This window comes from Cololabis saira, chromosome 11 (genome assembly GCF_033807715.1).
Source record: "Cololabis saira isolate AMF1-May2022 chromosome 11, fColSai1.1, whole genome shotgun sequence".
In the NCBI taxonomy this organism is placed as follows: domain Eukaryota; kingdom Metazoa; phylum Chordata; class Actinopteri; order Beloniformes; family Belonidae; genus Cololabis; species Cololabis saira.
Genome location: NC_084597.1, coordinates 22733259 through 22761075, shown reverse-complemented (window position 1 = coordinate 22761075; position 27817 = coordinate 22733259). Strand labels below are relative to the sequence as shown.

The following is a 27817-nucleotide window of genomic DNA, read 5'->3' as shown; positions in this document are numbered from 1 at the left end:
AATAACAACACAGTCCAGTGGTACCTCTAGGAAATTAAATATATACATAAGTTTACCTAAACAAAAACAAGTTTACCTAAACAAAATAATCAAAAATTTCCCTTTTCCTGTCATCCTCCAGATTCCTTCTTAGGTATCCTGCCCTGCATTATCCTCCCGTAGAAGCGCCCCTATGTCTCCTTTTTTAATAAATTGATCAAATGGTTTCCAGATTTCTTCATACATCCCAAGTTTATTTTTTAGTGTATAAGTTATTTTCTCCATTGACCTACATTGTGCCATTGCCTTGATCCACGCACCAATTGTAGGAGCATCCGTTTTCTTCCAATTGAGAGCGATGATCTTTTTTGCCTGCAATATAGCGAAATCAATAAATTTATGTTCTTGGGGTTTCAAATTAAGATCTTTTGGATATAAATGCAGCAATAACAAGGTAGGCTCCAGTGGGATATTCATGCAGGACAGAATAAGCACAGTTTTAATCATCACCTCCCTCCAGAATTTTTTTAATTTTATCACATTCCCAAACACAGTGCAAAAATGTTCCTTGAACCTCATTGCATTTAAAACCATTGTCAGGTGGATTACTGTTATATTTATTGGTATTTTTTATTTGGTATTTGGTACTTGGTATTTTTTATATTTTTCATGGTCTGATCTGAGCTGATGTAGTGGGAAGTGCACTACTGGGAAGATCGGCAGCCGTCTTAAATGTTTTCTGCTTGTGTAAACACTTTTCACAGTTCTAAGGTTAAGGCTCACCACAGTTGGATGATTTTTACAGTGCTTTTACTTGAAAATGGTTTGGATTAAAAGAGGAAGTACTAACTTTAATGGCACATCTTTAAAAGATCTTTCAGCCTCAGGGATCTTCCTTTTTCACCTCGGCAGGATGAGATAACGGCTCTAAGGCGACGGCTGGAAAAATCAGAGAGGGAAAGGAACGAACTAAGGCAGACGGCCGACGGCCTGGAGACCAGGGTTTGTGATGTCTCTCTCTCATACACACACACACATGCACACACACACATGTTCTGCTATCATCATCGATGTGTTACAGTTCACAGCTGTGACTTCCGAGCTCAGCGATGAGCGTTTCCGTGGAGACGCAGTGGGTCAGGCTCTGGATGTGGAGAGAGCTGAAAGACTTCGACTCAGCCGGGAGAACAAAGAACTGCAGGTGGGCGTGCCATCAAAGTAATCTATTACTCAGTACTTGGAGTAATCATGAAGCAGCCCGTCTCCTGGCTCTAGCATTGGCAGCGTTCATTCACAGAACTGCAGCGTCCCATTTATGGTTTAACAATTACCTTGTTTCAAAACTAGGCTCGCTTGGACCAATGTAAGGTTACCATGGAAACCCTGGAGAAACAGCTGGAGGAGGAGAAGCAGAAAGTAAAGGTTGCTGAGAGTCAGAGAGGAGGTGGAACAGGTAACATCAGCTCTTCTGAGCAAAAACAAAATCTGCTTTGGTTTTAATGCAGGAGTCAGAGGTTATGGGCTGGCAAGAAAAAGTATGTCAACCATAAAATCTGATCGGATGTTCATCTAAGGCACCATAACAGACGCAGTTCTGGATGTAAAGGACTCCTTGGAAATACCAACTGGTTAAACTTCAACAAGCCCTTTCAGCATGTCTGTATCAGAGTTCAGGAGGAATTCTGGACCAGTCCTCTTTCCGGAACTGCTTTATCTCAGACGCACGTGTAGGATGTATGGTCTTAATTAGAAACCACATCCAGTTTACTTAACTGTCACCAATCTGGAAGTGCTCACAGTTCCTCTACTGACCACTAGGGGCAGGCTCAGACTGTGGGTCAGTCTGTGTTGAGATCTGTCTTCAAATATACAAGGAACGTTTAGAGAACACCCCAGAAGGATCCCAGAGAACATTAGGGGGACCTTCCCGTAATATTTGGGGAACTGTCAGAGAGTGTTTAGAGAACCTTCAAGGAACTTTAAGGCAGCTTTACAGAACGGTCAGGGAAAGTTTAGGGGACCCTCAGGGAACATTGAGGGAATCTTAGGAAAGATTCAGGAAAGAGAAACATTTGGGGAATGTTGAGGTTAGGTCATGTTGCGTGTGGGGACTACTGTTACAATAAGATAACCTGGAGTTGGGACGAATCTAGTCTTAGAGCAATCCTGGTTGTTCTCAGTGATTTGATATGTTTCAGGTTCTTGGTAATAAAAGTTTTGATAGTTGTTCTGGTGGACCTCGTGGTGGCTCTGCTAACGTTGGTTTTATGGTCCTCGTGTCGGCAGCAGCTACAACTACCTGTTCCACTATGTTTCTCATGTTTGTGTATAGTTTTGTTTGGTAAAACTTGACCAGATCTTCTTTTCTTTTGACCTTGTGGAAGTAAGCATTCTTCCATATGCAGTCTTTTTAAAAAGTGCATTGATCTATGTGTGACCAGGTGTTAATACACAAGACCCAGAATAAACTGGAGCCAGAGACCGCTATACCAAAAAATATAGATTTTATTTACAATGCATAGAATCAAAGTTTATGTCCAGTTGGAAACCTAGATGCAGGCCTCAATAAAATGGATGGATTAAACCACACAGTCAAATCAATGAACCAAATCAACAGTAAATTAACCCACGAGGAAGAATACACAATATGGGATCAAGGCTGCATCATCTGGGAAGCTGGTGCAGAGTTATGCATAAGGAGAAACTGTCCCAAAATACCTAGGCAAACACCACTACACACAACCCAAAACTGTCTGCCACACTCAAGTAAACCTACTCACAGCAAGCTAAGGTGACTCAAACCACACAATAAAGTGCATTTGCCAAATGGCTACTCTACCACTCAGCCCCTCCTTAACGCAGCCAAAAGCCCAACATGAAAAATAAATAAACAAAAGATGGACCATTCATTGACTAGTTAAAAGCACAATAAAATATGTGAGAAAAAAATATGTGGGAAAAACAGTGGTTGGCTCCTCCAATAATGTCCTTGTTTGAAAACTAAAAGAAACAAAAACACATTAATATACAAAAACAAACTTAAAAGAAACATTCTACAAAAACATGTGCAATATATATAAAAGTAAATATACCTTGCTAGACTGGAACACCGTCCCTTCCCCCAATCAGAGACATGCAGCTGACTGGAATCTTGTTTCTTGGCTGATGTGCATAAACAATCACGCAGAGTCCTCACGACACGAAATCCCAGATTGGTTCCTCAACAGGGATGACAAATTCAGCCTGGTCCTCACCAACGGGTCTGGACAACAAGATGAGAGCCTGTTAAGCCTGGTTCTGTTAAACCTGGTTCTGTTAAGCCTGGTTAACAGTCAGGACACCTTTAGCTCAGTGTTGTTCACCTTTCAAAGTCCTGTGTTGAGGTATGTTGCAGAGGGGATGGCAGGGATGGCCGGAAACCCATCTTTGTGATGTCACGTCATACTTGTTGGTTGAGTGTTTACAGTCACTAAATTAAAAATTATGGCGATAGTAAGAAATGTTTCTCTTTAAAAACATCAGCTCAGTGTTTGAAACAGAGTATAAAAATGAGAATTTGGTGTCCTGGTGTTTGGAGACAGGTTTAAAAACAGACACAGGTGTATGAGCAGGTTTCAGGTGACCCTGTAGGTAAATCCTGATGAAGCTGCACCTGTTCGTTCCAGAGAATGAGCTGGCCATGCAGCTGGAGTGCTGCCAAACAGAGGTGGAGTTCGTCCGCAGACGGCTGAAGCAGACGGAGGAAAAGCTGGAGGCCGAGAGGCAGACGAGAGAGCAGGTGGATACCAAGGTGAGGCGGGACCGTGGACGGACTGTCTGACAATGGAAACTCTGGAGGTGACGGTGGTTTTGTCTGTGTACAGGTCACGGCGCTGCAGGCCCAGTTGGAGCAGTCCAGAAGGGCCGCGATAGAGCTCAAACGGCAGTGCCGCCATGTCACCTCAGACCTTCACGACACCCGGGTTCTGACGGACAGTCTACAGGGTCGCCTGCACGAGCTGGAGCGCAAAAAGCGGAGGTGTGTCCACACCCACTTCTGTTCCTGTTCCTCTTGGGTTTCAGAGGTCGAATTGTGCACTCTGACACCCATGATTCTGCTATCTCTCTGCAGGTTTGACAACGAGCTGACTCAGGCTCTGGAGGAGGCAGAGAATGAGAGGGAGCAGAAGGAAAAGGTCCACCAGGAAAACATGGCCCTGGGCACAGAAATATTCAACCTGCGCCGAACCCTGCAGGTCCGTTTCTGCTTATGCATGGAATGAGTTGGTGTTCATACATGGACGCAGCTATGTTTGTCATCCGGACCCTAGTGATCGGTGGAGGCACCACAGGCAGGTGGAAGCAGCAACAGGATGATCAGAGGGGGTGGCGTCAGCAGCACACAGCAGACATCCACGTAGGCAGGCGGAAGCAGCAATGGGATGACCGGGGATGGGGGGGGGGGGACCGGGAACGCAGGCCAGAACGCAGCTCCCGAGGCTCCGGCCTGCAAACATGCACAAAAGAGAAAAAAGGGGGGCCGGCACAAGAAACTAGAGGAACTATGGACAAAAATTATAGCTATGAGATATTTATAATAAATAAAAATGGTAATGGAGAAGAGAGGAAGGGAACAGGAGAGGAGAAGAAGGGTGAGAGGCACCGCCCAGCGGATCACGTCGGTGCCCCCCTGCAGCATAGGCCTATAGCAGCATATCTACCGCGAAACTATATTTGAGACTAACTATTATAGTCTTGTTCTATAGCTGCAACTATGACTACTGACTCTAACACACTAGAGTTTACACTACCTAGAGATTTACCAACACCAGCTAGAGGTTTACTAAACACTAACTATAGGATTTACTAAACAGAAAGGTTTTAAGTTTAGTTATAAAGGTGGAGGTGGTGTCAGCCTCCGTAACCCAGATTGGAAGTTGGTTCCAAAGTAATGGCGCCTGATAGCAGAACGCCCGCCCTCCAAATCTACATTTAGATACTCTAGGAACTACGAGTAAACCTGCACCCTGGGAGCGGAGAGCTCTGCCAGGAACATAAGGCACTATCAAATCTTGTAAATACTGTGGAGCTAAGCCGTTTTGGGCTTTATATGCAAGTAATAAAATTTTAAATTGAATTCTGAATTCTAACACTGGAGAGACGTGGTCTCTCCTGCTGATTCCTGTCAGTACTCGTGCTGCTGCATTCTGGATCAGCTGGAGCCTATTCAGCAAATTACTTGGACATCCTGCTAACAACACATTACAGTAATCCAGTCTAGAAGATACAAACGCATGAACTAGTTTTTCTGCATCACTCTGCGAGAGGATTTTCCTAATTTTTGCAATATTACGGAGATGGATAAACGCTATTTTACAAACCTGATTAACATATGGTTTAAACGACAAATCCTGATCGAAAACAACACCAAGGTTTCTCACAGCTGCACTGGAAACCATCGCAACACCATCTAGTCCCTTCCTAAGATGCTCTGGACCAAGAATGATAACCTCTGTTTTATCTGAATTTAGAAGCAAGAAATTTCTGGACATCCAGTCCTTGATGTCCCTAAGACATGCCTGAAGTTTAACCAACGGTTCTGTCTCATCCGGCTTCATAGACAAATAGAGCTGCGTATCATCAGCATAGCAATGAAAGTGTATGCCGTGATTCTGGATTATACTTCCCAATGGCTGCATGTATAAACTGAACAAGATTGGCCCTAGCACTGAACCCTGCGGAACACCATAACAGACCCTTGTCTGTTCTGAAGAAACCTCATGTACATGAACAAACTGGAACCTGTCAGATAGATATGATTTAAACCAACGTAGAGCTGTCCCTTTAATCCCAACAACATGCTTTAACCTGTGCAGTAAAATGCCATGATCTATAGTGTCAAAAGCAGCACTGAGGTCCAGTAGAACCAGTATGGAAACTAATCCCTTATCTGAGGCCATAAGGAGGTCATTCGTGACTCGAACCAGTGCTGTCTCTATGATGCATTCTGAACCCTGACTGAAAGACTTCAAACAGATCATTTCTATACAAATAGTCACATAACTGGCTTGAAACTGCCTTTTCCAGAATTTTAGATACAAATGGAAGGTTGGAAATTGGCGTATAATTAGCTAAAGTGTCTGGGTCAAGAGAAGGTTTTTTAAGTAAAGGTTTGATTACTGCCACTTTGAAAGCCTGTGGTACATATCCTAAGCTTAGGGATAGGTTGATTTGGTCCAGTATTGTCGCACCAATAAGAGAAAAAACATTTTTGAATAGTCGAGTCGGGACGGGGTCTAACATACATGTGGTAGACTTAGCTCTATTGACGAGTGAAGTCAGCTCAGGGAGGTCTATAGGATCAGGAATGCACGGCTCAACAGAGTTGTGACTCTTTGTTAGCCTGGCTACAGTGCTGAACAGAAAACGTGGGTTACTTTTGTTATCCTCTATCAACGTTGAATAATAAGCTGTTCTGGCTTTGCGAATGGCTTTTTTATATACTATTAGAATATCTTTCCATTCACGATAGAAGTCTACAGACTTACAAGAGTGCCACTTCCTTTCCATTTTACACGTGTTTTGTTTCAACATGCGAATATCTGAATTATACCAGGGAATTAAGCTCCTGTGGCTAGAAACCCTCCTTTTCAAAGGAGCAACTTCATCTAAAGCTGAGTGCAACAGATCAGCAGTGTTACTAACAAGAAAATCAACATCAACATCAGAGGTAGAACCTAGGTCACTGGCCTCTATTGCTTCAGTAGAGGTTTCACTATTTTCCACCGTCGCAAGATGAGCAATGGCCTCCTTAAATTTAGCAATAGCTTCATCAGACAAACATCTGCTAAAATAATACCTCCTGCCCTGCACTTCAACATCGACAACATTAAATTCAAACTTTATTAACTTATGGTCGGATAAAAGGGAGTTTACAGGTGACACCAACAGATCATCAGTTTCAACACCGTGGGTGAGAACGAGATCGAGAGTATGATCAAAACAATGCGTTGGCCCGTCCACTTTTTGTGAGATACCCATTGATTCTAGAAGAGAATTGAAAGCTAATTTAAGATTATCGCTTTCAATATCCATATGAATATTAAAATCACCCACTATGATGAATTTATGATGAATTTATCTGTACTGATCAATAATCCAGAAAGGAAATCTGAAAATTCAGACAAAAACTCTAGATAAGCGCCAGCAGGGGGCCGATACACTACCACTAACACAACTGGCTTCTCTGATTTCCAGCTTGGAAATTTCAGACTAAGCGTGAGGCTTTCAAATGTATTATAATTGGACATTTCAGTAGAAAACTGGATGACAGAGGCTCAAGGCTGAGTTTCAACACCACCATGTCTTGTAATTGTGCAGGAGAGCCAGTCGGAGGTGAGCCGTCTTCAGCAGCAGAAAGATGAGTTGTGTGCTCAGATCCGGGACCTCAGTCTGCCCGTTCACCTGGTCTCAGAGTCGGTGCCGGATCTGAAGAAGCAGCTTCGCCTCCTGGAGACCCAAGCCAGCGAGAGAGCAGAGGAGATCTCCAAACTCACTGCCAAAATCCAGCAACAGCAGCAGGTGCTAACAGTTTAGTATATGTTGATTCGACAGCGAATTCCTGCTGCCGGCGGCTCACCTGAGTCTGCTCTCTCATAGATCCACATGAGGTTTGAGATGGAGATGGAGAGGATGAAGCAGATCCATCAAAAGGAGCTGGAAGATAAAGATGAGGAGCTGGAAGATGTCCACAAGTCCTCTCAGAGACGGGTGGGTTCGGTGTTAGAAGTGCTTACTGTTTCCTGTAAGGTGATGTGTCAGAAATTCACTTCCCAGCTGTACTAAAACATTTGCAGAGTCCTGAAACAGCTGCTGCCACGTCCTCCAACAGCTGCTGGTAATTTCTCCAACACCTGGAGCAAGAAGTCCAGTGTCATGAGCCAGAATTGTATTTGGAAACATTTACTTACTTCACTGTGAAGAACATAAATTAACATTCAATTGAATTAAATTGTCATGACTTTTACTGAGGAAACGTATAGTGCGAGTGGGGCACGGGGCATCATTCTTGGCAAAAAATTGGAATTTTGACTCTATAAAGTGGGACATTTTCATCTTTTGAGGAAAAAGTCTTTTGGAACACAACAACCGTATGTCATTTTTTACTATATGCTGATTTTATCTATTGTTTTTTTTAAGTGTTTTAAGTAAAGTGTCTTTAGGCTCCATGAAAGGTGCTTATAACTAAAAGGTATTATTATTCTTTATTATTGTTAACGAATGTTCTTACATGGCTCATTTGTCCATGATTTCTGGATATTGAAGCCAGTTTTGCAGCTTGTGGATGTAGAATTACAGCAGCTCCGGTCAGGAACTTCTATTGAGCTGTCATGTTCATCATTGTTCTAGTGATGCAAGGAAGACTTCCTGTCAGGAAAAATTAAAACTCATTCAGTCGGCTGATTCTTCTTCTTTCACGTTTGTTGCATCTGAGCTCTGAGCGGTCCAGAATATGTCAGTGACCTCTTGACCCTGACCTTCCAGACGCCTCAGGTCATCTGGATCTGGTTGTTATCAGTTCCCAGAGTCAGAACCAGACAAGGAGAAACTGCATTCAGCTTCTATGCTCCACATGTCTGGAACAAACTCCCAGAAAGCCTGCACTAGTAATTTAAACTTGATCATATTTTAACTACTGATTTTATTTATTGTTCTTTTTCATTTCTTCTTGTTTAAATTTTAAATCCCGCTTATATTTTCTGCTATGTGATGTTTTAATGTCTCTGTGAAGCACCCTGTTTTTGATCTGTACTCTAATAAACTTGACTTGCCTCCATGAAGCTGCGGCAGCTGGAGATGCAGTTGGAGCAGGAGTACGAGGAGAAGCAGATGGTGATTCATGAGAAACATGACTTGGAGGGACTCATTGCAACGCTCTGTGACCAGGTAAACACACACACATCCTCCAAACGTACTGACCAGACGAGCTGAAGACGTTGGGTATGTAGAACAGGAGTCAGACGAAAAGAAGAGGGATTTCAAAGCATTTGTTCTCACAGTTCAGCAGTGTCAAAACCCTAGAAAACAAAACGTAGGATTTAGGAGTGCTGATGAGGATGCAGCAGGAACATCAGGAACCTAGAAGGATGTTTCACGGACACGTGGCTGCAGGAACAGAGTCAGTCATCTCAGGGCTTCCCTGAACGTCCTGTACAAAGACAGCGAAGCCTGTGGAGACCGGGACTGCTTTCAGACTGTGGTCCACTTTGTTAGTTCTAGTGAGAACTCAATAGGTAAAGTTACCGATTGACACAAAGTAGTGCCTGTTCTTTAAGTAGGACTCAAACCAGTCCAGTATTTTACCAAAAAGTCCGACCCAATTCTCCAGTTGCTCTAGTAATATAGTGTGGTCAACTGTGAGGCCCAATAGTACCAGCACTGTGGTTCTTCCGGTCTGTATTTATGTGGATGTCACTGACCCCGTGGACCAGGGCGATCTCAGTGCTGTAAACAGTGTCGATGCTGCAGTTAAGGATTAACAATCATCTGAATCGGTTTTGGCATTGACAGGTAAAGAGTCAGACTTTTACTTTGAAAACTGAACAGAAGACGTCTCTCAAATCCTTCCTCAGTGAGATTGACGTCTTTGCTGTTTTACCAATTGACTACTCCTCTACACAGCTCACTCTCCCGTTGACTCGTTTCTCTGAATATGTCACCCTGTTCCTTGCTCTGATTGGTCGTAGCGTTAACCAATTATGTGATAAGTAACCGTTGGCCCCGCCCCTTGGATTGGGAGGAGCTATGGATTAGCTGTGGGTAGGCCCTCAAGTTCCAGGCCCAGACCCTGGTGGTCGGTGGAGGAACCACAGGTTTGGGGGTGAAGGAGGAGGGACTCTGGTTCTATTAATCGTGGGTGTCATCTAGATAATCTATTAGACTCCACTACTAATCACATTAGTTCTGCGTGTGAGTTTTACAAACCTAAATATCTATATATTCTGGTTCTTTTTATTGCATCTGGCACCACTAGATAATAATAATAATAATAATAATAATAATAATAATAATAATAATAATAATAATACATTTTATTTATATAGCGCTTGTTCTATATATTCTTTATCCTATATATCTAGATAAAGATAGAGATAACCACTAGAGTTGATGCTGCTTTCCAAGAAGAACAGAAACGGCATACACAACGAGGAGGCTGCTAATTTAACACTTTGTTACTATAAGGATGTAATTTTGATGTTTTTAATTTTTTTGATGAGCAGCCAGGACCTGGTGGGTGGCCAGAATCGCTAACAGCTCGAGTTCAAGCTTCAAGCAGGGTTTAGAGTGTTGGTTTTTTAAAATTATGTAACCCATAAATTAGGACAGTTTTCTTCCTGGAACCGTATATATGTTTCAGAATCAGAATCAGAATCAGCTTTATTGGCCAAGTTTGAACATTGCCCGACAAGGAATTTGACTCCGGTTATTTCTCTCACTGTACCCAGATTTAAAAATAGCAAACAGTAAATAAACCAATGTGGCACTTATTAACATATATACAATTAAAAAACTGAAAGGTGCAGCAGTATGAGGTGGACATGGTAATGACGGCTCTAAATAAAATAACATATATACAATTTTTTTTAAAGTGAAAGGTGCAGCAGAATGAGGCGGACATGATTATTGTTGGAAGGTGCATTGTTACAGCATGTGATAGTGTTATTATAATTATTGTTATTAGTGTTATTGTTATTGCACGTTGATTGGTTTCTCTGAGACTCAATAAGTGATGAGAGTTCATCAGAGCAACAGCTTGGGGGAAGAAACTGTCTCTGAGTCTGGAGGATTTATCATACAGAGCTCTGTAGCGCCGTCCAGAGGGGAGGAGTTCAAACAGACTGTTCTGGGTGAGGGGTCTGCAGAGATGTTACCTGCCCCTTTCCTGGTCCTGGACCGGTACAGGTCCTGGATAGATGGGAGGTTAGTCCCAGTTATCCTCTCTGCAGATCTAATTGTCCATTGCAGTCTATGCCTGACTAGTTTGGTGGCTGATCCGAACCAGAGAGGTGCAGAGAACAGACTGGATGATGGCAGAGTAGAAGGTGATCAGCAGCTGCTGTGGCAGGTTAAACTTCCTGAGTTGACGCAGGAAGTACAACCTCTGCTGAGCCTTCTTACGGACAGAGTTGATGTGGGTGGACCAGTTCAGGTCCCTGGAGATTGTGGATCCAAGGAACCTGAAGGAGTCTGTGGTGGAGACAGTGCTGTTGAGGATGGTGAGGGGGGTAGGGTGGTGGCGGTGGGTTTTTCCTGAAGTCCACTGTCATCTCCACAGTCTTGAGCGGGTTCAGCTCCAGGTGGTTCTGACTGCACCAGTGGATCAGCTGTTCAACCTCCTGTCTGTACGTCGTCCCGTCACCCTCCCGGATCAGGCCGATGACGGTGGTGTTGTCCGCGTACTTCAGGAGCTTCACAGATGAGTCCCCTGAGGTTTTTGTTAAGACTTGAAGAGTGTGAGAAATGGGCCGAAAATGGTCCTGAGTTGGGGTTTTGGCAGACTTAATTTCAGATGTCGCTACTGAAACCAGGATGCATGGACAGATTCCGTCAGAATGAATCTAAGCTCAGGTTAGTTAGCATCATGAGTCATTCCAGCTCCTGCCAGGATGGTGTCCCCCAGAGTTCAGGCTGTGGTGACATCACAGAGGGTCCAGTTCTGTTTACACAGTCTATGCTTTTTATTGGTTACCATTTTTACTGTGTCAAAACTAAAAGAACATGGCTAACTCTCCTGAACATGCAGAGAACTTCCTGTGGATGAATGTTCCCTTTTCCACTGTTAGTTTGATGTCTTGTTTTTGTCCACTGCGCCTGACTGAAATGCTCTCACATTCCAGGTGGGACACAGAGACTTCGACATAGAGAAGAAGCTGAGGCGAGACCTGAAGAGGACTCGGGCTCTGCTGGCCGACGCCCAGCTGCTCCTCTCCACCATCGACAGCTCAGGCCAGAACGTTCCCACCGCCAGCAAAGATCAGATCGAGCGGCTGCACTTCCAGGTAAACTCACCTCCATGGAAGATCGCCCTCTGCCCTGTCTGAAAAACCCATTGATCGATCTGTGTATCACATATCAGCTGGAGGAGTGTGAGGCGAGGCGGCTGGAGGCTGAGAACGTCCAGAGGACTCTGTCTCAGGAGCTGGAGAACGCACAGCTGGAGCTGGAGAACATCTGCAAGCAGAAGAGTGTGGTGAGTGTGATGCTGGTGGCAGAAATGGGTGAACTCAGATCTTTTGTTTTGCTCTCCCATTATTTGTTAAATAAAAATAGGATGTAAAAGTAGCGACCAAGTGCTGATCATCATCATTGATGAACTGATCGTCATCTACTACGACGCACGTCTGTGGAACAGCCTGCCGGAGAACCTCAGGCAGGCTGACACTGTTGATGTTTTTAAAAGCAGGCTCAAGACTCACCCTTTTAATTCGGCTTTTAGCTGATTCCTTTTAGTCTTGTATACCCTTGTTTTAACTAGCCGTTCTTGTTATTTTAACCCAGGTTTTATGGTCTTATGGTTTTAAGGCAGGGATATTCAATTGGCGGCCCGCGGGCCACATGCGGCCCGCCAGGAGCTTTTATGTGGCCCCTGGTCATATTTCAAAAAAGGGGTTGTTTGTTAGAAAAAAAAAAAAAAAAAAATCAGATTTTTTGCCAGTGTTGCACAGTGTTAATGTTTGTCACATTATTATTAACTTCTGTTGTACAGAGGACTTGTTGACATCATTAGGCTTCTAGGATTGGCCTGACATTTTTTTCATTTGAATAAGTGAGGACTTTGCATTTCAGATGGAACTTCTAAACCTCCTATAATTTCATGTGATTGTTTTGTTTTGCTGATATAATGCACAGATGTGTCATTAATAAAGGAGCTTATGGTTAATATTTTAGTTGCTTATTTATAACATCAAACCGGCTACTATGGACTGAAATGCTTGTGCCCAATGCTTAATATAATATTCAAATAAGGAAATCTTAGTGGAAAGTGGTGCTTTGTCATTATGGCGTGTTTTATTAAAAGTAGGTCAATATCAACTTCATTAAGTTTGCACAATGCATGGTTTCAAAATGAACTTGCATTTAAAATAATATTTCCTTATTTGAATATTATATTTAACATTCACAATGACTATATCTGGAGACAATTAATACATAATTCATATGTAAACTAGATATATTCAAATCTATAATACAAATGTATTATATATACATAAGTCTTTGAGTGCAAAATATCTTTTGAAAACCCCCAAATTTTCAAATTGTGCGGCCCTCTCCATACAGTCCTTTTGCAGATGTGGCCCCGGGCCGAATCTAATTGAATACCCCTGTTTTAAGGTGTTCTTATGCTTGTTTTAGCATGTCTTGCTTTCTAGACCTACTTTTAGGAGTTTATGTTATACTTTTAAACTCTTTTATTGTGTATTTTAACTTCATAGCCTATCTTATCCTGCTTTCTTGTAGCTTTTAGCTCCAATGTTTCCTCATGGGGAGCCTCCATGCTGGGAGTGACTCTGGCCTGCAGGGGGTCGTCCTGGGGGTCGTTCTGGCCTGGATGGTTGTGGAGCTCTGCACTACGGCTTCACCGCTGTGGTGTGGACTCCTCTATCCGTCCGGGCCGGGATGCTCTCTGTGGAGGCCCTCTCTTGTGGTGGAGGGTTATTGGACTTCCTGGCGTGGATGGCTCCCTGATACCGTTTCCTCACCTGGATCCTCAGTGCTCAGCCATATACTTGTGTGAACTGCAGTGTTCTTGCGTCTGTCTGTGTGTGTGTGTGTGTGTGTGTGTGTGTGTGTGTGTGTGTGTGTGTGTGTGTGTGTGTGTGTGTGTGTGTGTGTGTGTGTGTGTGTGTGTGTGTGTGGGGGGGGGGGGGGGGGGGGGGGTGGCATTATTAAGTTTTATGTTTTATGTAAAGCGCTTTGTGTCGCATCTTCTATTTGCATGAAAAGTGCTATACAAATAAGTTTGATTTCATTTGATTTGATCACTGAGAATTGATCATCTTTAGGATGGTTGTTAATAGTTTTATCAGTAGCTGTTGTCTCGTCGCCTTTGTGACTCCCTTGTAATGCCCTTGTAACACTGAGCAGGTTAAAGTGGTGCAGCCATCACCGCCTCACCTGTTTCTGTTTGAGTCCAGGTGGATGAACAGCTGACGCTGCTGCAGCATGAGAAGGTGGACCTGCTGAAAAGGCTCGAGCAGGACCAGGAAGACCTGAACGAGATCATGAAGAAACACAAAGCTCTCATCGCACAGGTATTTCTGTCATTGTCCACATCACCAATCACCTGAACATACCAAAGAAAACAAACCTCAGTGTGGCTCCTTCCCTGCAGTCATCCAGCGATATCTCTCAAATCAGAGACCTGCAGGCTGAACTGGAGGAGTTGAAGAAGCAGAGACACTCTCTTCAGGAAGAGGTAAAGCGCCTCCAAAACGTTTACGAACTACTGTCATGGATTTCTGAACCATTGAACCTCTGTGTTGCTCCTCTGGAGCTTTCACCTGCTTATTCATACGTCTGTGAAAATGTTTGTGGCTCACCTGATGCAGCTGCAGCAGCGTACGTCAAGGGTGCAGTTCCTGGAGTCGTCCACTGTGGGGCGCAGCATCGTCAGCAAACAGGAGGCTCATGTATGTGACCTGGAAAACAAGCTTGAGTTCCAGAGAGGCCAAGTCAAGAGGTTTGAGGTACAATCAGATAACACTTTCCCATGTTCCTCAATGGTCAGGAGGTAATCGTGCTCCCTGCACCGCTCTATCTCAGTTTTGTCCCACGTCTGGCCCATATGCAGGTGCTGGTGCTGCGTTTGAGGGACAGTGTGGTGCGTCTGGGGGAGGAACTGGAGCAGAGTGCCCAGGCAGAAGCTCGGGAGAGGGAGAACGCCCGCTACTACCACCAGAGGCTGCAGGAGATGAGGGTGGAGGTGGAGGATCTGAGCCAGAGGGAGCAGGACAGCAGCCGGCGGCGGATGGAAGTGGTAACGAACTGAAACCGACGTCTGCAGCCACTGGCAAAAACACTGCCTCAGCTCGCTGCCTGAGGTTTCTTTCAGCAGGAAGAAATAGCAGCTGCTGCAAAACACATGCAATCACATCACTGCAATTATAGCAAGTAGAAATATAGATTTCAATCTCCAAAATATGCAAATTAATCTGCAGTTAAAAGAGAGAATTCCCAGAGTTTAATGAGCTGCTGCAGCTGGTAGGTTGAGGGGAAATGTGGCCTCATCAGGAAGATGTCAGCCGAAACAACATAAGGGATTAAAAATCCTTCAAGGAGCTCATTCAGCAGAGAGAAGTAAAAGAGCTGGACAAAAACAGCATTTCTGAAGAGCAACATATACGACGAAGAGTCAGGAAATGTGTTGAAAAGTGTATAGACACATGACTCAAAGTTTGGGATTGAACTATAAACGAGAAATAACATCCAACTATAAAAATGACATAAACGAGCATAAACGCCAAAGATGAAGAACACAGACCTTTCTGAGATTTTAGGGCCCCTGGGCAAGAGTTCAAACTGTGAACCTGGTTCATCTGATGACCAAATAAACCTGGATAACTAGGATCCGTTTAGGTGACACTTGCTGACACAGTGCAATGGCATAATCAGATGTTTGATGTATAAATTCAGAGTTTCTGAAGCTCCTTTGTTCAAATTTGACAGTTTAAAAATGTACCCAAATATTCCGGTACCTGGACGTTCCAGTACTGTTCTTGTATCCGAGCGTTCAGTAACATGCCCTGGTTTTTCTTGCAACTCTGGGAGTTCATAAAGTGACTGATTAAAACACACCTGATTAAAATTAATGGTTGTCATCACCATGTCACCACCATATCATCACCATGTCATCACCATGTCATCAGCATGTCATCACCATGTCATCAGCATGTCATCAGCATGTCATCACCATGTCATCAGCATGTCATCAGCATGTCATCACCATGTCATCAGTATGTCATCACCATGTCACCACCATGTCATCACCATGTCATCACCATGTCATCAGTATGTCATCACCATGTCATCACCATGTCATCACCATGTCATCAGCATGTCATCACCATGTCATCAGCATGTCATCACCATGTCATCAGCATGTCATCACCATGTCATCAGTATGTCATCACCATGTCATCACCATGTCATCACCATGTCATCAGCATGTCATCACCATGTCATCACCATGTCATCACCATGTCATCACCATGTCATCAGTATGTCATCACCATGTCATCAGCATGTCACCACCATGTCATCACCATGTCATCAGTATGTCATCACTATGTCATCAGCATGTCATCACCATGTCATCAGCATGTCATCACCATGTCATCAGTATGTCATCACCATGTCATCACCATGTCATCAGTATGTCATCACCATGTCATCAGCATGTCACCAGTATGTCATCACCATGTCATCACCATGTCATCAGTATGTCATCACCATGTCATCAGCATGTCACCACCATGTCATCACCATGTCATCAGCATTTCACCACCATGTCATCACCATGTCATCAGCATGTCACCACCATGTCATCAGCATGTCACCACCATGTCATCAGCATGTCATCACCATGTCATCACCATGTCATCAGCATGTCATCACCATGTCACCACCATGTCATCACCATGTCATCAGTATGTCATCACCATGTCATCACCATGTCATCAGCATGTCATCACCATGTCACCACCATGTCATCACCATGTCATCAGCATGTCATCACCATGTCATCAGCATGTCATCAGTATGTCATCACCATGTCATCAGCATGTCATCACCATGTCATCAGCATGTCATCACCATGTCATCAGTATGTCATCACCATGTCATCAGCATGTCACCAGTATGTCATCACCATGTCATCACCATGTCATCAGTATGTCATCACCATGTCATCAGCATGTCACCACCATGTCATCACCATGTCATCAGCATGTCACCACCATGTCATCACCATGTCATCAGCATGTCACCACCATGTCATCACCATGTCATCAGCATGTCACCACCATGTCATCAGCATGTCATCACCATGTCATCAGCATGTCATCACCATGTCATCACCATGTCATCAGCATGTCATCACCATGTCATCAGCATGTCACCACCATGTCATCACCATGTCATCAGTATGTCATCACCATGTCATCAGCATGTCACCAGTATGTCATCACCATGTCATCACCATGTCATCAGTATGTCATCACCATGTCATCAGCATGTCACCACCATGTCATCACCATGTCATCAGCATTTCACCACCATGTCATCACCATGTCATCAGCATGTCACCACCATGTCATCAGCATGTCACCACCATGTCATCAGCATGTCATCACCATGTCATCACCATGTCATCAGCATGTCATCACCATGTCACCACCATGTCATCACCATGTCATCAGTATGTCATCACCATGTCATCACCATGTCATCAGCATGTCATCACCATGTCACCACCATGTCATCACCATGTCATCAGCATGTCATCACCATGTCATCAGCATGTCATCAGTATGTCATCACCATGTCATCAGCATGTCATCACCATGTCATCAGCATGTCATCACCATGTCATCAGTATGTCATCACCATGTCATCAGCATGTCACCAGTATGTCATCACCATGTCATCACCATGTCATCAGTATGTCATCACCATGTCATCAGCATGTCACCACCATGTCATCACCATGTCATCAGCATGTCACCACCATGTCATCACCATGTCATCAGCATGTCACCACCATGTCATCACCATGTCATCAGCATGTCACCACCATGTCATCAGCATGTCATCACCATGTCATCAGCATGTCATCACCATGTCATCACCATGTCATCAGCATGTCATCACCATGTCATCAGCATGTCACCACCATGTCATCACCATGTCATCAGCATGTCACCACCATGTCATCAGCATGTCATCACCATGTCATCAGCATGTCATCACCATGTCATCACCATGTCATCACCATGTCATCACCATGTCATCACCATGTCATCACCATGTCATCAGCATGTCACCACCATGTCATCACCATGTCATCAGCATGTCACCACCATGTCATCACCATGTCATCACCATGTCACCACCATGTCACCAGCATGTCACCACCATGTCATCAGCATGTCATCACCATGTCATCACCATGTCATCAGCATGTCACCACCATGTCACCACCATGTCATCAGCATGTCATCAGTATGTCATCACCATGTCATCAGCATGTCATCACCATGTCATCAGTATGTCATCAGTATGTCATCACCATGTCATCACCATGTCATCAGCATGTCATCACCATGTCATCAGTATGTTTTCACCATGTCATCACCATGTCATCACCATGTCATCAGTATGTCATCACCATGTCATCACCATGTCATCAGTATGTCATCACCATGTCATCAGCATGTCACCACCATGTCATCAGTATGTCATCACCATGTCATCAGTATGTCATCAGCATGTCATCAGCATGTCATCACCATGTCATCAGTATGTCATCACCATGTCATCACCATGTCATCACCATGTCATCAGCATGTCATCAGCATGTCATCACCATGTCATCAGCATGTCACCACCATGTCATCAGTATGTCATCACCATGTCATCAGTATGTCATCAGCATGTCATCAGCATGTCATCACCATGTCATCAGTATGTCATCACCATGTCATCACCATGTCATCAGCATGTCACCACCATGTCATCAGCATGTCATCACCATGTCATCAGCATGTCACCACCATGTCATCACCATGTCACCAGCATGTCATCAGTATGTCATCACCATGTCATCAGCATGTCATCACCATGTCATCAGTATGTCATCACCATGTCATCAGCATGTCATCACCATGTCATCACCATGTCATCACCATGTCATCAGTATGTCATCACCATGTCATCAGCATGTCATCACCATGTCATCACCATGTCATCAGCATGTCATCACCATGTCATCACCATGTCATCACCATGTCATCAGCATGTCACCACCATGTCATCAGTATGTCATCACCATGTCATCAGTATGTCATCAGCATGTCATCAGCATGTCATCACCATGTCATCAGTATGTCATCACCATGTCATCACCATGTCATCACCATGTCATCAGCATGTCACCACCATGTCATCAGCATGTCATCACCATGTCATCAGCATGTCACCACCATGTCATCACCATGTCACCAGCATGTCATCAGTATGTCATCACCATGTCATCAGCATGTCATCACCATGTCATCAGTATGTCATCACCATGTCATCAGCATGTCATCACCATGTCATCACCATGTCATCACCATGTCATCAGTATGTCATCACCATGTCATCACCATGTCATCAGTATGTCATCACCATGTCATCACCATGTCATCACCATGTCATCAGCATGTCATCACCATGTCATCACCATGTCATCACCATGTCATCAGTATGTCATCACCATGTCATCACCATGCCATCAGCATGTCATCACCATGTCATCAGTATGTCATCACCATGTCATCAGTATGTCATCACCATGTCATCACCATGTCATCAGCATGTCATCAGCATGTCATCAGCATGTCATCACCATGTCATCACCATGTCATCAGTATGTCATCACCATGTCATCACCATGTCATCAGTATGTCATCACCATGTCATCACCATGTCATCAGTATGTCATCACCATGTCATCACCATGTCATCAGCATGTCATCACCATGTCATCAGTATGTCATCACCATGTCATCACCATGTCATCAGTATGTCATCACCATGTCATCACCATGTCATCACCATGTCATCACCATGTCATCAGTATGTCATCAGCATGTCATCAGCATGTCATCACCATGTCATCAGTATGTCATCACCATGTCATCAGTATGTCATAACCATGTCATCAGCATGTCATAACCATGTCATCAGCATGTCATCACCATGTCATCAGCATGTCATAACCATGTCATCAGTATGTCATCACCATGTCATCACCATGTCATCAGCATGTCATCACCATGTCATCAGCATGTCATCAGTATGTCATCAACATGTCATCACCATGTCATCAGTATGTCACCAGTATGTCATCACCATGTCATCACCATGTAATCAGTATGTGATCACCATGTCATCACCATGTCATCACCATGTCATCAGCATGTCACCAGTATGTCACCATGATGTCAGCAGCATGTGATCAGTATTTCATCACCATGTCATCAGTGTGTCATCACCAAGTCATCAAGGTCTGCACGAGTCTGTTAATGACGCAGCCATGTCTATCAGGGTGTGTTAAAGCAGGGAAATAGTCCTTAGGAATTAAGGAATTAAGTTTGACACCCTCTATCTAAATGATTCACCATCGCTCGGGAGTTTAAACACTTGGGTGCCCCTAATCAGAATGTTGCCCAAGGCCTCCAAAAACCTGGCAACACACGTGGTGACATCTGACCTGAAAAAAAAAGCTTTGATGGTTATTCAGTCATTAACACAAAATAACCCATGTGCAAGGATGCCCTTTAACAACACAGCAGTCATCCAGCCACCGGCACCTCCCTGGTCACGTCATCTCCGCCTCATCCTTCTCTCTGTGATTAATCCTCATTGTCTCTTCAAGGTTACACACACACACACACACACACACACACTCATACGTGGTTGTGTATCTCTATGGCAACTGCTGCACCCACATCCCCGTTTCTTCAAAGCCAATAAGTTTGAAAGCTCAAATATCTTCATACTTGTGCATGTTGGTAGGAGAAAAAAATTTACTCTGTGTGCCTCCCAGTTTAGTTTTAAATCTCTGGGCAGACAGCAGCAGCAGGTTGTACACCTGTGTGTGTGTGTGTGTGTGTGTGTGTGTGTGTGTGTGTGTGTGTGTGTGTGTGTGTGTGTGTGTGTGTGTGTGTGTGTGTGTGTGTGTGTGTGTGTGGACATGCCATCGGACATTCCGTTTGAGTGATGAGGTAATCTGGGCTGGAATGAAGGTAATTGCTGTAGTGGCGGATGGAGGCCCCAGGCCTGCTGAGGGAGAGCTCCGTATTCACCACAAACGTCCTCTGATTTGATTTGTTTGCAGGAGATGCAGGTGGAGGAGCTCACCACCATTAGACAGACGCTACAGGCCGACCTGGAGACGTCCATCCGCCGCATTGTGGATCTGCAGGCCGGCCTGGAAGAAGTGCAGTCGAGCGATGAGAGTGACACTGAGAGGTAGTTGATGTCCCTGATAAAATCATCACATCTGTGTTTTTAAACTTGGTTTCTGACCACTCTGCTCTTAAATCCAGCGTTCAAACTGCCATGGAGTCCTTTACTCGAAAGAAAGACCTGTAAGAACTCCTGAGTGTGTGTGACCTGGTGTGTTTTAAAGGCTGGCAGGTCTTCAAGTGTCTTCATTAAGCAATCTAGAGCATTTACAGAATGATTAATACTATAGTCATGCTTAAGCTAGAGCCCCCTCTTTAAATGTGGTTTCTTATGTAAGAAGTTCATAAAAATCATCTGATTATAGTGGGTCTTATAATTTTACAGGAAGAATATATTTTCTTTCACTGTGTCCTGATTTATTTAACAAAAACAAGGCTGGAAAGGAAAGAAAAAAATGTGGACAATCCTAAGTACCTCCTTACTGCTTCCAGCGGTTATAAGAAGGCCAGGTGCTACTGACCATCATGAAGGAACTGATCATCAGCAGGTGTGCAGACTTCTAGGAGAGTAGATGTTTAAATAGTTTGCTGCACTTTCAGTGTTACCACAATGCCAAGCAGGACACACCACGACCTTGATCAGGGTCCCCGTAAACCTTTCATAATTGCTGTGGTGGATCATTTTTTTCTCGAGTTTGTGCACCAGATTACATCATATCATTTTAACTTGGATCAGTTCGTGTTTTCCCTCCAGTCCAAACGCTGCACCACAGGTCATGTGACAACGTATTTCCATGACAACCAGGCTGAAGTGAAGAGCCGAAAAACATGACTACACAAGAGACATTTGATTAGATTATTCCATCGAGAGTTGCAGGTCTTGGCCTGATGAAGCCAACAGAACCACATCATCTGCAAAAAAGTCACATGACATGTGCAGACTTTTTTTTTTACTTTTTCCTCAAAAGGCGCTGCCCTTGAAGCTAACAGGGACTGTATGTCAATCAAAGTTACCTGTGGATACCAGGTTCTTTAGATGACCCCAGTCAGAGTCAAAGTATTTCTTTCTCTGAGTTCAGCTGATGTACAAAAGAACGAACCCCGTCAGAGTTATGATGGATGTGAATGCTGTGACCCACCAGGATCAGAGGATTTTAGGGCCGTGTGCTGCTGTGATGGTTGTAAGAACTGGCTGCTCTGAGTCCCTGCTGTATGTCCTGGCTGTAACCCCGCCCTGGCATGCAGTGGAATCGTAGTAATGCACTTGCATGCTAAATGCAGCCCATAATGCATCACGGTTACTGCAGCTGACCAGCAGTGTTGAGGTGTGATCTTTGTCCTGCAGTGACTCCGTGTCCAGTATCGGCTCTGTCGGGACGGAGGATGTTGGAGAGGGGATCCGGAGCTGGTTGGGAGCTCCGGGACGAGGATCCCATGGCGCCGGCTCTCCCTACAGCAGCCAAGATGGCCGCCAGTCCGTCACTGACACGATGAGCACCTACAGCTTCCGGTCAGTTGAATACAGCCAACACTGAGATTAGAGTCCTGACTTCGCAGTGTCCACAAATAAATGTTTAATTACTCTGGATTTGGTTGGTCGATAACTTTAGTAGTTATGAGTAGTTGTGAAAAAGAGAGTTCTCCGCTCTGAGTTCCAGTGTTTCACGTATCAGCTGCAGCAACAGCACTGATGCTTACAGCTCCTTTGAAACCTGTTCCCTGCAAGAAGGATCAGAATCTGGTCTTTCTCTCCTCCCACCTACAAAACATCATCCGGAGGAAACCCGGGACCAGAAGGACCGTGAGGAGGCAGTCACAGGAAGCTAAAGTTCTGCTGGGATGTTTGGAGGCTGCAGACTGGGATGTTGTCTGTGGTCCACATGGAGACGACATCAATGCCACGACTGAGTCTGACTGATGGCCAAAGTGCTGTACAGTTTAAAAACAGCTGAATAAAAGGAACATATTACAAAGATAAAATAAATAGAATAAGATGAGTACAAAATGTTTGAAATAACATTTTGCCAAAATCCACTGAAACTAATCAAAAGCGAGTGTGTTTTTAAAGCTAATTTAAAAACCTCAAGTGATCGTGCAGATCAAACATGAAAAGGCAGGTTATTCCAAAGCTTAGTGGCCGCCACCACAAAGGCTCTGTCACCTTTGGTCTTCAGTCGTGTTTTAGGGGGCAGTAGCAGCTGATTGGAGGATCTCAATGACACACTGTCCCACCAGAACAATGAGGACATCATCATCATCCCACCAGAACAGTAGCCTGAAAGAACTCTACGTGAAGAACCTTCAATTATTGAAGTCAGAACAAAAACAACTGAAAGTCCAGATCAGAGACAACAAGGAGGTGTTCAGGAGGAAGATGGAGAACAAGGTCCAGCAGAACAACCAAAAAAAAGGTGTGGTCAGGGATGAAGATCACAGGCTTCAAGCAGAAGCAGATACATGGAGGTCTGGTCAGAACCAATGACCTGGACACATTCTTCAACAGGTTCAGTTCAGGAACAATCCCAGCATCCTTCTCTCCTGCCCCCAGTTGGAGTTGAAGACGCCATCATACACCTGCTTCAACAAACCCATCGACATCTGAACAAAGGAGCAGCATTGTGAGGATCATGTTCTTTGATTTCTCCAGGTCATTTAACTCCATGCAGCCTCCAGAAGACACAGGTGGACACCTACACAGTCACCTGCTTTACTGACTAACAAACAGACTAGTGAGATTGGATGGTTGTGTGCCTGAGCAGGTGGTCAGCAGCACAGGAGCACCACAGGGGACTGTACTCTCACCACTCCTCTTCATGCTGTACACCTCAGACTTCAGGACAGAACAGACTTTAATTTAGAGGAAGTTTAGGTCCTCCAGTGTTTGCAGCAAGATGTTGAATATCTTCTATCAGTCTGTTGTGGAGAGTTCAATCACATCTGCAGTCATTTGTTGGGGAGCAGCATCAGAGCCAGAGACTTAAAGAAACTGAACAAACTGATGAAGAAAATCTGTGTATCATTCGTTTATTCGTTTTTCAAAGTAAAACCAAAAGTAAGAAAAGGAAAAATCAACTAATTTTCTCAGTATTCGTTTCCTAACTAAATGAAAAAACGAATAAACAACATCACCTCAGACCATCATGGTGGAGGACCGATGGTCCACCACCGTACTTGACAGTGGGTCTGAGGTGGTTCTGCTGGTTTCCTGCAAACATAGTTCTGGACATGAAGACCAAACATCTCCACGTTGGTCTCATCGTCTGCTGGTTTGTTCAGATGCAGGTTTATGGACAAACCTGTTAATCGACTTCCATGAAAGAAAGTAAACATTGGACTATTATGAAGAAATCCTTCACACCTGAGAGATCCAGAGATGTTTTTTCATGCGGACACGAACACACTGGACTGAAGAGGTCCACTCTAATAATACATTTTATTTATAGAGAGCCTTTCATGGCACTCAAGGTCGCCGTACAACATCAATAAAATCAATAAAATAATTAAGACGGACTCATAAAATAAAAACAGACTGCACAGACTGCACCCGTAGCAGAGCAGCTACAAACAGGGGAAACATCAGGTCTCATAAGCCAGTCTGAAGATGTGACTCTGAAACTAAATGTTACGTTTAGAGTCCGTTATTTTTGTCCAGACGAGTTTCATTGGTTTGATTTATAGTTTTAGTCAGTTTGACCTTATTTCAGAGACCGTTGTGGGTGTTTTTCTCTTTAGTGGGAGGGAACCGATGTGTGTGTAACCATTTAAACCTGATTCCTGGCCTAAGGGGTTCTTCTTGCTCCTCTTCAGTTCTTGCGTGGATCCTGATAACGACGGCTCTGAGGTTGGAGGATCTGGTTCCAGACGTCTCAGCCGGGCCCCGTCCTCATCGGCGCTGTCTGAGCTGCTGGAGGGACTCCGTAAACGAAGAGCCGGCGGCGATGCCAGAGACGGAGCTGGCAGCACCGTTTCTCTGCCTATCTACCAGACGACCGGAGCCTCCAGTTTACGACGGAGAGCCTCCGCCATGTCCCTGAGCCCAGAGGACGTGGCGGAGCCCCGGCCCGGTCCGAGCATCCTCAAACCACCCTCCCCTCTGCTCCCACGACGAGCCACCAGTGTCCACTCCATCACCGACTCTCTGGGAGCCAAACCCTCTCACCTCGGCTCACCTGACTCCTCCTCCTCACTCCCGTCCTTGCCCCGCCTCTCGTCCATGTCCTCCTATCTTTCCTCCCGCCAGCCTCCTTCCTTTTCCATCCCAGAGGAGGGCCTGGCGGAGTCCCTCCGCTCAGCAGCAACCACCATCCAGCGTTCCCCTCAGAGTCCACGTCGGTGCATGCTGGGAAGTCTGATTACAGCAGACGGAGACGAAGCTTCTCTGGGTTCAGCGCCGATGGTCTTCCAGAGCCGCCGTCTGACCGTGGACCGTGAGGATGCGGCCTCAGACATCCTTCCTGCCATCCGGCGAGCTCAGTCCACCAGCAGCCTGGGCAGCTCCGTCAGAGGCGGAAGGAGGGCGCTGAGCGTCCACTTTGGCGAGCTACCACCCTCCAACCGCAGCAGGAAAGGTTCCGAAACCGACTCTTCCAGCTCCGGCGGTTCAGGAAACTCTCAGGGAAGCAGACCACGACGACGGTTTGACAGCCTGCAGGGGGAGAGGCCGGAGGCGGACGGCAGTGAGGCGGGAGACGTGGCTTCTGTCATGAAGAAATACCTCAAGAAGGAGGTCGACTGAAGGTCAGGTGAGTGGCAAGCTTTAGTTCATCTTAGATCAGGCCTCCACCACTGAAAATATCTTCAAACAGTTTTAAAGATACCAGAGCTGTTCCCCTGCTGGCAGACCCCTGTGACCCTGCACAGGATCGAACGCGTGTAGAAAACGGATGGATGGATGGATACCAGAGCCATTCCCCCTTCTTTCGAGCGACTGTATACAAGGAGGAATGCTTCAAAAGAACTCCTTTTAGGCATTCATTTCCCACAAAATGTGATCTGATCTTCATCTAAGTCAGAATAACGAACACGCACATATTTTGATTTCTTTGTCTTCTTTAAACATTTTGAAGGTGAAGTAAGTGAACCTGTGGTGTTTCCGGCTGGTTAAAGCCGCTTCCCCTCCACAAACCTTTCAAATTAGAGCTGTCAAATATGGAAATTGCATCCAACTTAAAGAGGTCAGTTTAGCAGACGCTTCCATCCATCATCTCGAGCAGCTTCATCCTGTTCAGGCTCACAGATGTCTGCTGGAGTCCACCAGCTGGATTCTGGACACGTCAGTCCATCGCAGAGAAAAACTCTAGTTTTCACTCACAATGTTGGACAATGTTCAAACTTGGCCAAAAAAGATGATTCTGATTCACATCAGCTAATTTCTCCTGCAATTTTCTGGTCACATGACCATTCACTTTTTCTTTTGTGTAAGAACTGTTGACACAGCGATAAGCAGGTTTTAAAGGTGGTGTATTGTTTAAGGTGGCTTGAACAGTTTATTTGAGCTGCTCTAATGCTCTAATCTAGAGTTGAGAACTGATTTCTTCCTTTTGAGATGGAGAAGAAGTAAATGTGTTTGGAGTTTAGCTTGAAGGAGCAAACAATATTCGTTAGCTGGGAGAGCATCACGAGCAAAGTGAAGGGGCCATCAGACGTGTTCCTTAATCATCAAGTTCTCCTGGAGGAGCTGCAGGATGACCCATGAGCAGCCCAGGGTCGGCCCGTTTTCACGCCGGGATTCTTATTTGGAGAATGAGTTCAGGCTCTCCTCCAGACCACCCCCTCCTTTCTGACCAACATGTTCTCTGTTTTTTATCTTCCATCAGGCTCTGTCTGTTTCCACGTCCAGCTGAGAGCTTCAGAGAGACCGCGAGAGCTGAAGGAAAAAGAAGCTCTAAAAGTACTTCTGTTTGTATATGAATAAAATGTTCAATAAACAGTTTGCCTTGTATTTCTCAGCTTCCGTCTTTCAAACCTGAACAGCACGGATGTTCTGGTCACATGACGCTCCTGACATGACCTGAGCTTTCCAGCCATTCTGAGGTGGGCGTGTCCCAGTCGTCCGTCAGGAGCTGAAAAACGTCACCTAATGTTCGTGGCATTATTGAAAACTGACCTTAAATCTCCAGACCTTAAATCTGATCTCTGATGCCTCACAGCAGGCTCCTGCCTGGCTGGGAGCACAAAAACCAGACGGCTCTCCACGAGTTCATGTGCTGCAGCAGGTCTGCACAAACCCCCTTTTAATGGCCACTTTAGTAAATGTTTTCAGTCTGAATGCTTTGGGGGAAATGTGGATTAACTTGTGTACGAAACTCTTCCAGCAGTTGAAGCAAAGTCATGGCCCACTTCAGCGCCTCGGCGTGATGATTGGCCCACTGTTCCTGTCTTGACCTGATTTTCCGACATATGTGGATTTCAGAGCTCTGATAAACTGATGTTTGGAGGTTACGGAGCAGCTGGATGCAGACGGATAATGGGACGATGTTGACCTGATCAGTGTCACAAAGCTGATATTACTGCAGAAACCACCAGAATGATCCAAAACCAAACCAGATTTAATATACAGTACTTTGTTCAACTCTGTTTTTAAATTGAAAATAAAGTTTAAAGCAAAAAACTGGACATGACGTTACCCA

The 27817-nt window shown here is 44.8% G+C and overlaps 1 protein-coding gene across 4 annotated transcripts in view; it reads left to right on the top strand.

The window, feature by feature from the left end:
* Positions 1 to 27127, top strand: part of LOC133455152 (unconventional myosin-XVIIIb-like) — a 61836-nt gene extending 34709 nt beyond the window's left edge. For 3 of the 4 annotated variants that reach the window (XM_061734048.1, XM_061734046.1, XM_061734049.1), the window contains 20 exons: positions 892 to 981; positions 1061 to 1180; positions 1327 to 1432; positions 3645 to 3769; positions 3843 to 3997; positions 4091 to 4214; positions 7339 to 7539; positions 7618 to 7728; positions 8800 to 8904; positions 11856 to 12017; positions 12095 to 12208; positions 14154 to 14270; positions 14351 to 14434; positions 14568 to 14705; positions 14810 to 14995; positions 21119 to 21252; positions 21330 to 21371; positions 22534 to 22698; positions 24996 to 25930; positions 27005 to 27127. In XM_061734048.1, coding sequence (XP_061590032.1) covers positions 892 to 981; positions 1061 to 1180; positions 1327 to 1432; positions 3645 to 3769; positions 3843 to 3997; positions 4091 to 4214; positions 7339 to 7539; positions 7618 to 7728; positions 8800 to 8904; positions 11856 to 12017; positions 12095 to 12208; positions 14154 to 14270; positions 14351 to 14434; positions 14568 to 14705; positions 14810 to 14995; positions 21119 to 21252; positions 21330 to 21371; positions 22534 to 22698; positions 24996 to 25923 — 3207 coding nt within the window. In that variant the 3' untranslated portion in view covers positions 25924 to 25930; positions 27005 to 27127. The remainder of the gene's footprint in view (positions 1 to 891; positions 982 to 1060; positions 1181 to 1326; positions 1433 to 3644; positions 3770 to 3842; positions 3998 to 4090; positions 4215 to 7338; positions 7540 to 7617; positions 7729 to 8799; positions 8905 to 11855; positions 12018 to 12094; positions 12209 to 14153; positions 14271 to 14350; positions 14435 to 14567; positions 14706 to 14809; positions 14996 to 21118; positions 21253 to 21329; positions 21372 to 22533; positions 22699 to 24995; positions 25931 to 27004) is intronic. The other variant, XM_061734047.1, reaches the window with a different exon arrangement.
* The last annotated feature ends 690 nt before the right edge of the window (positions 27128 to 27817 follow it).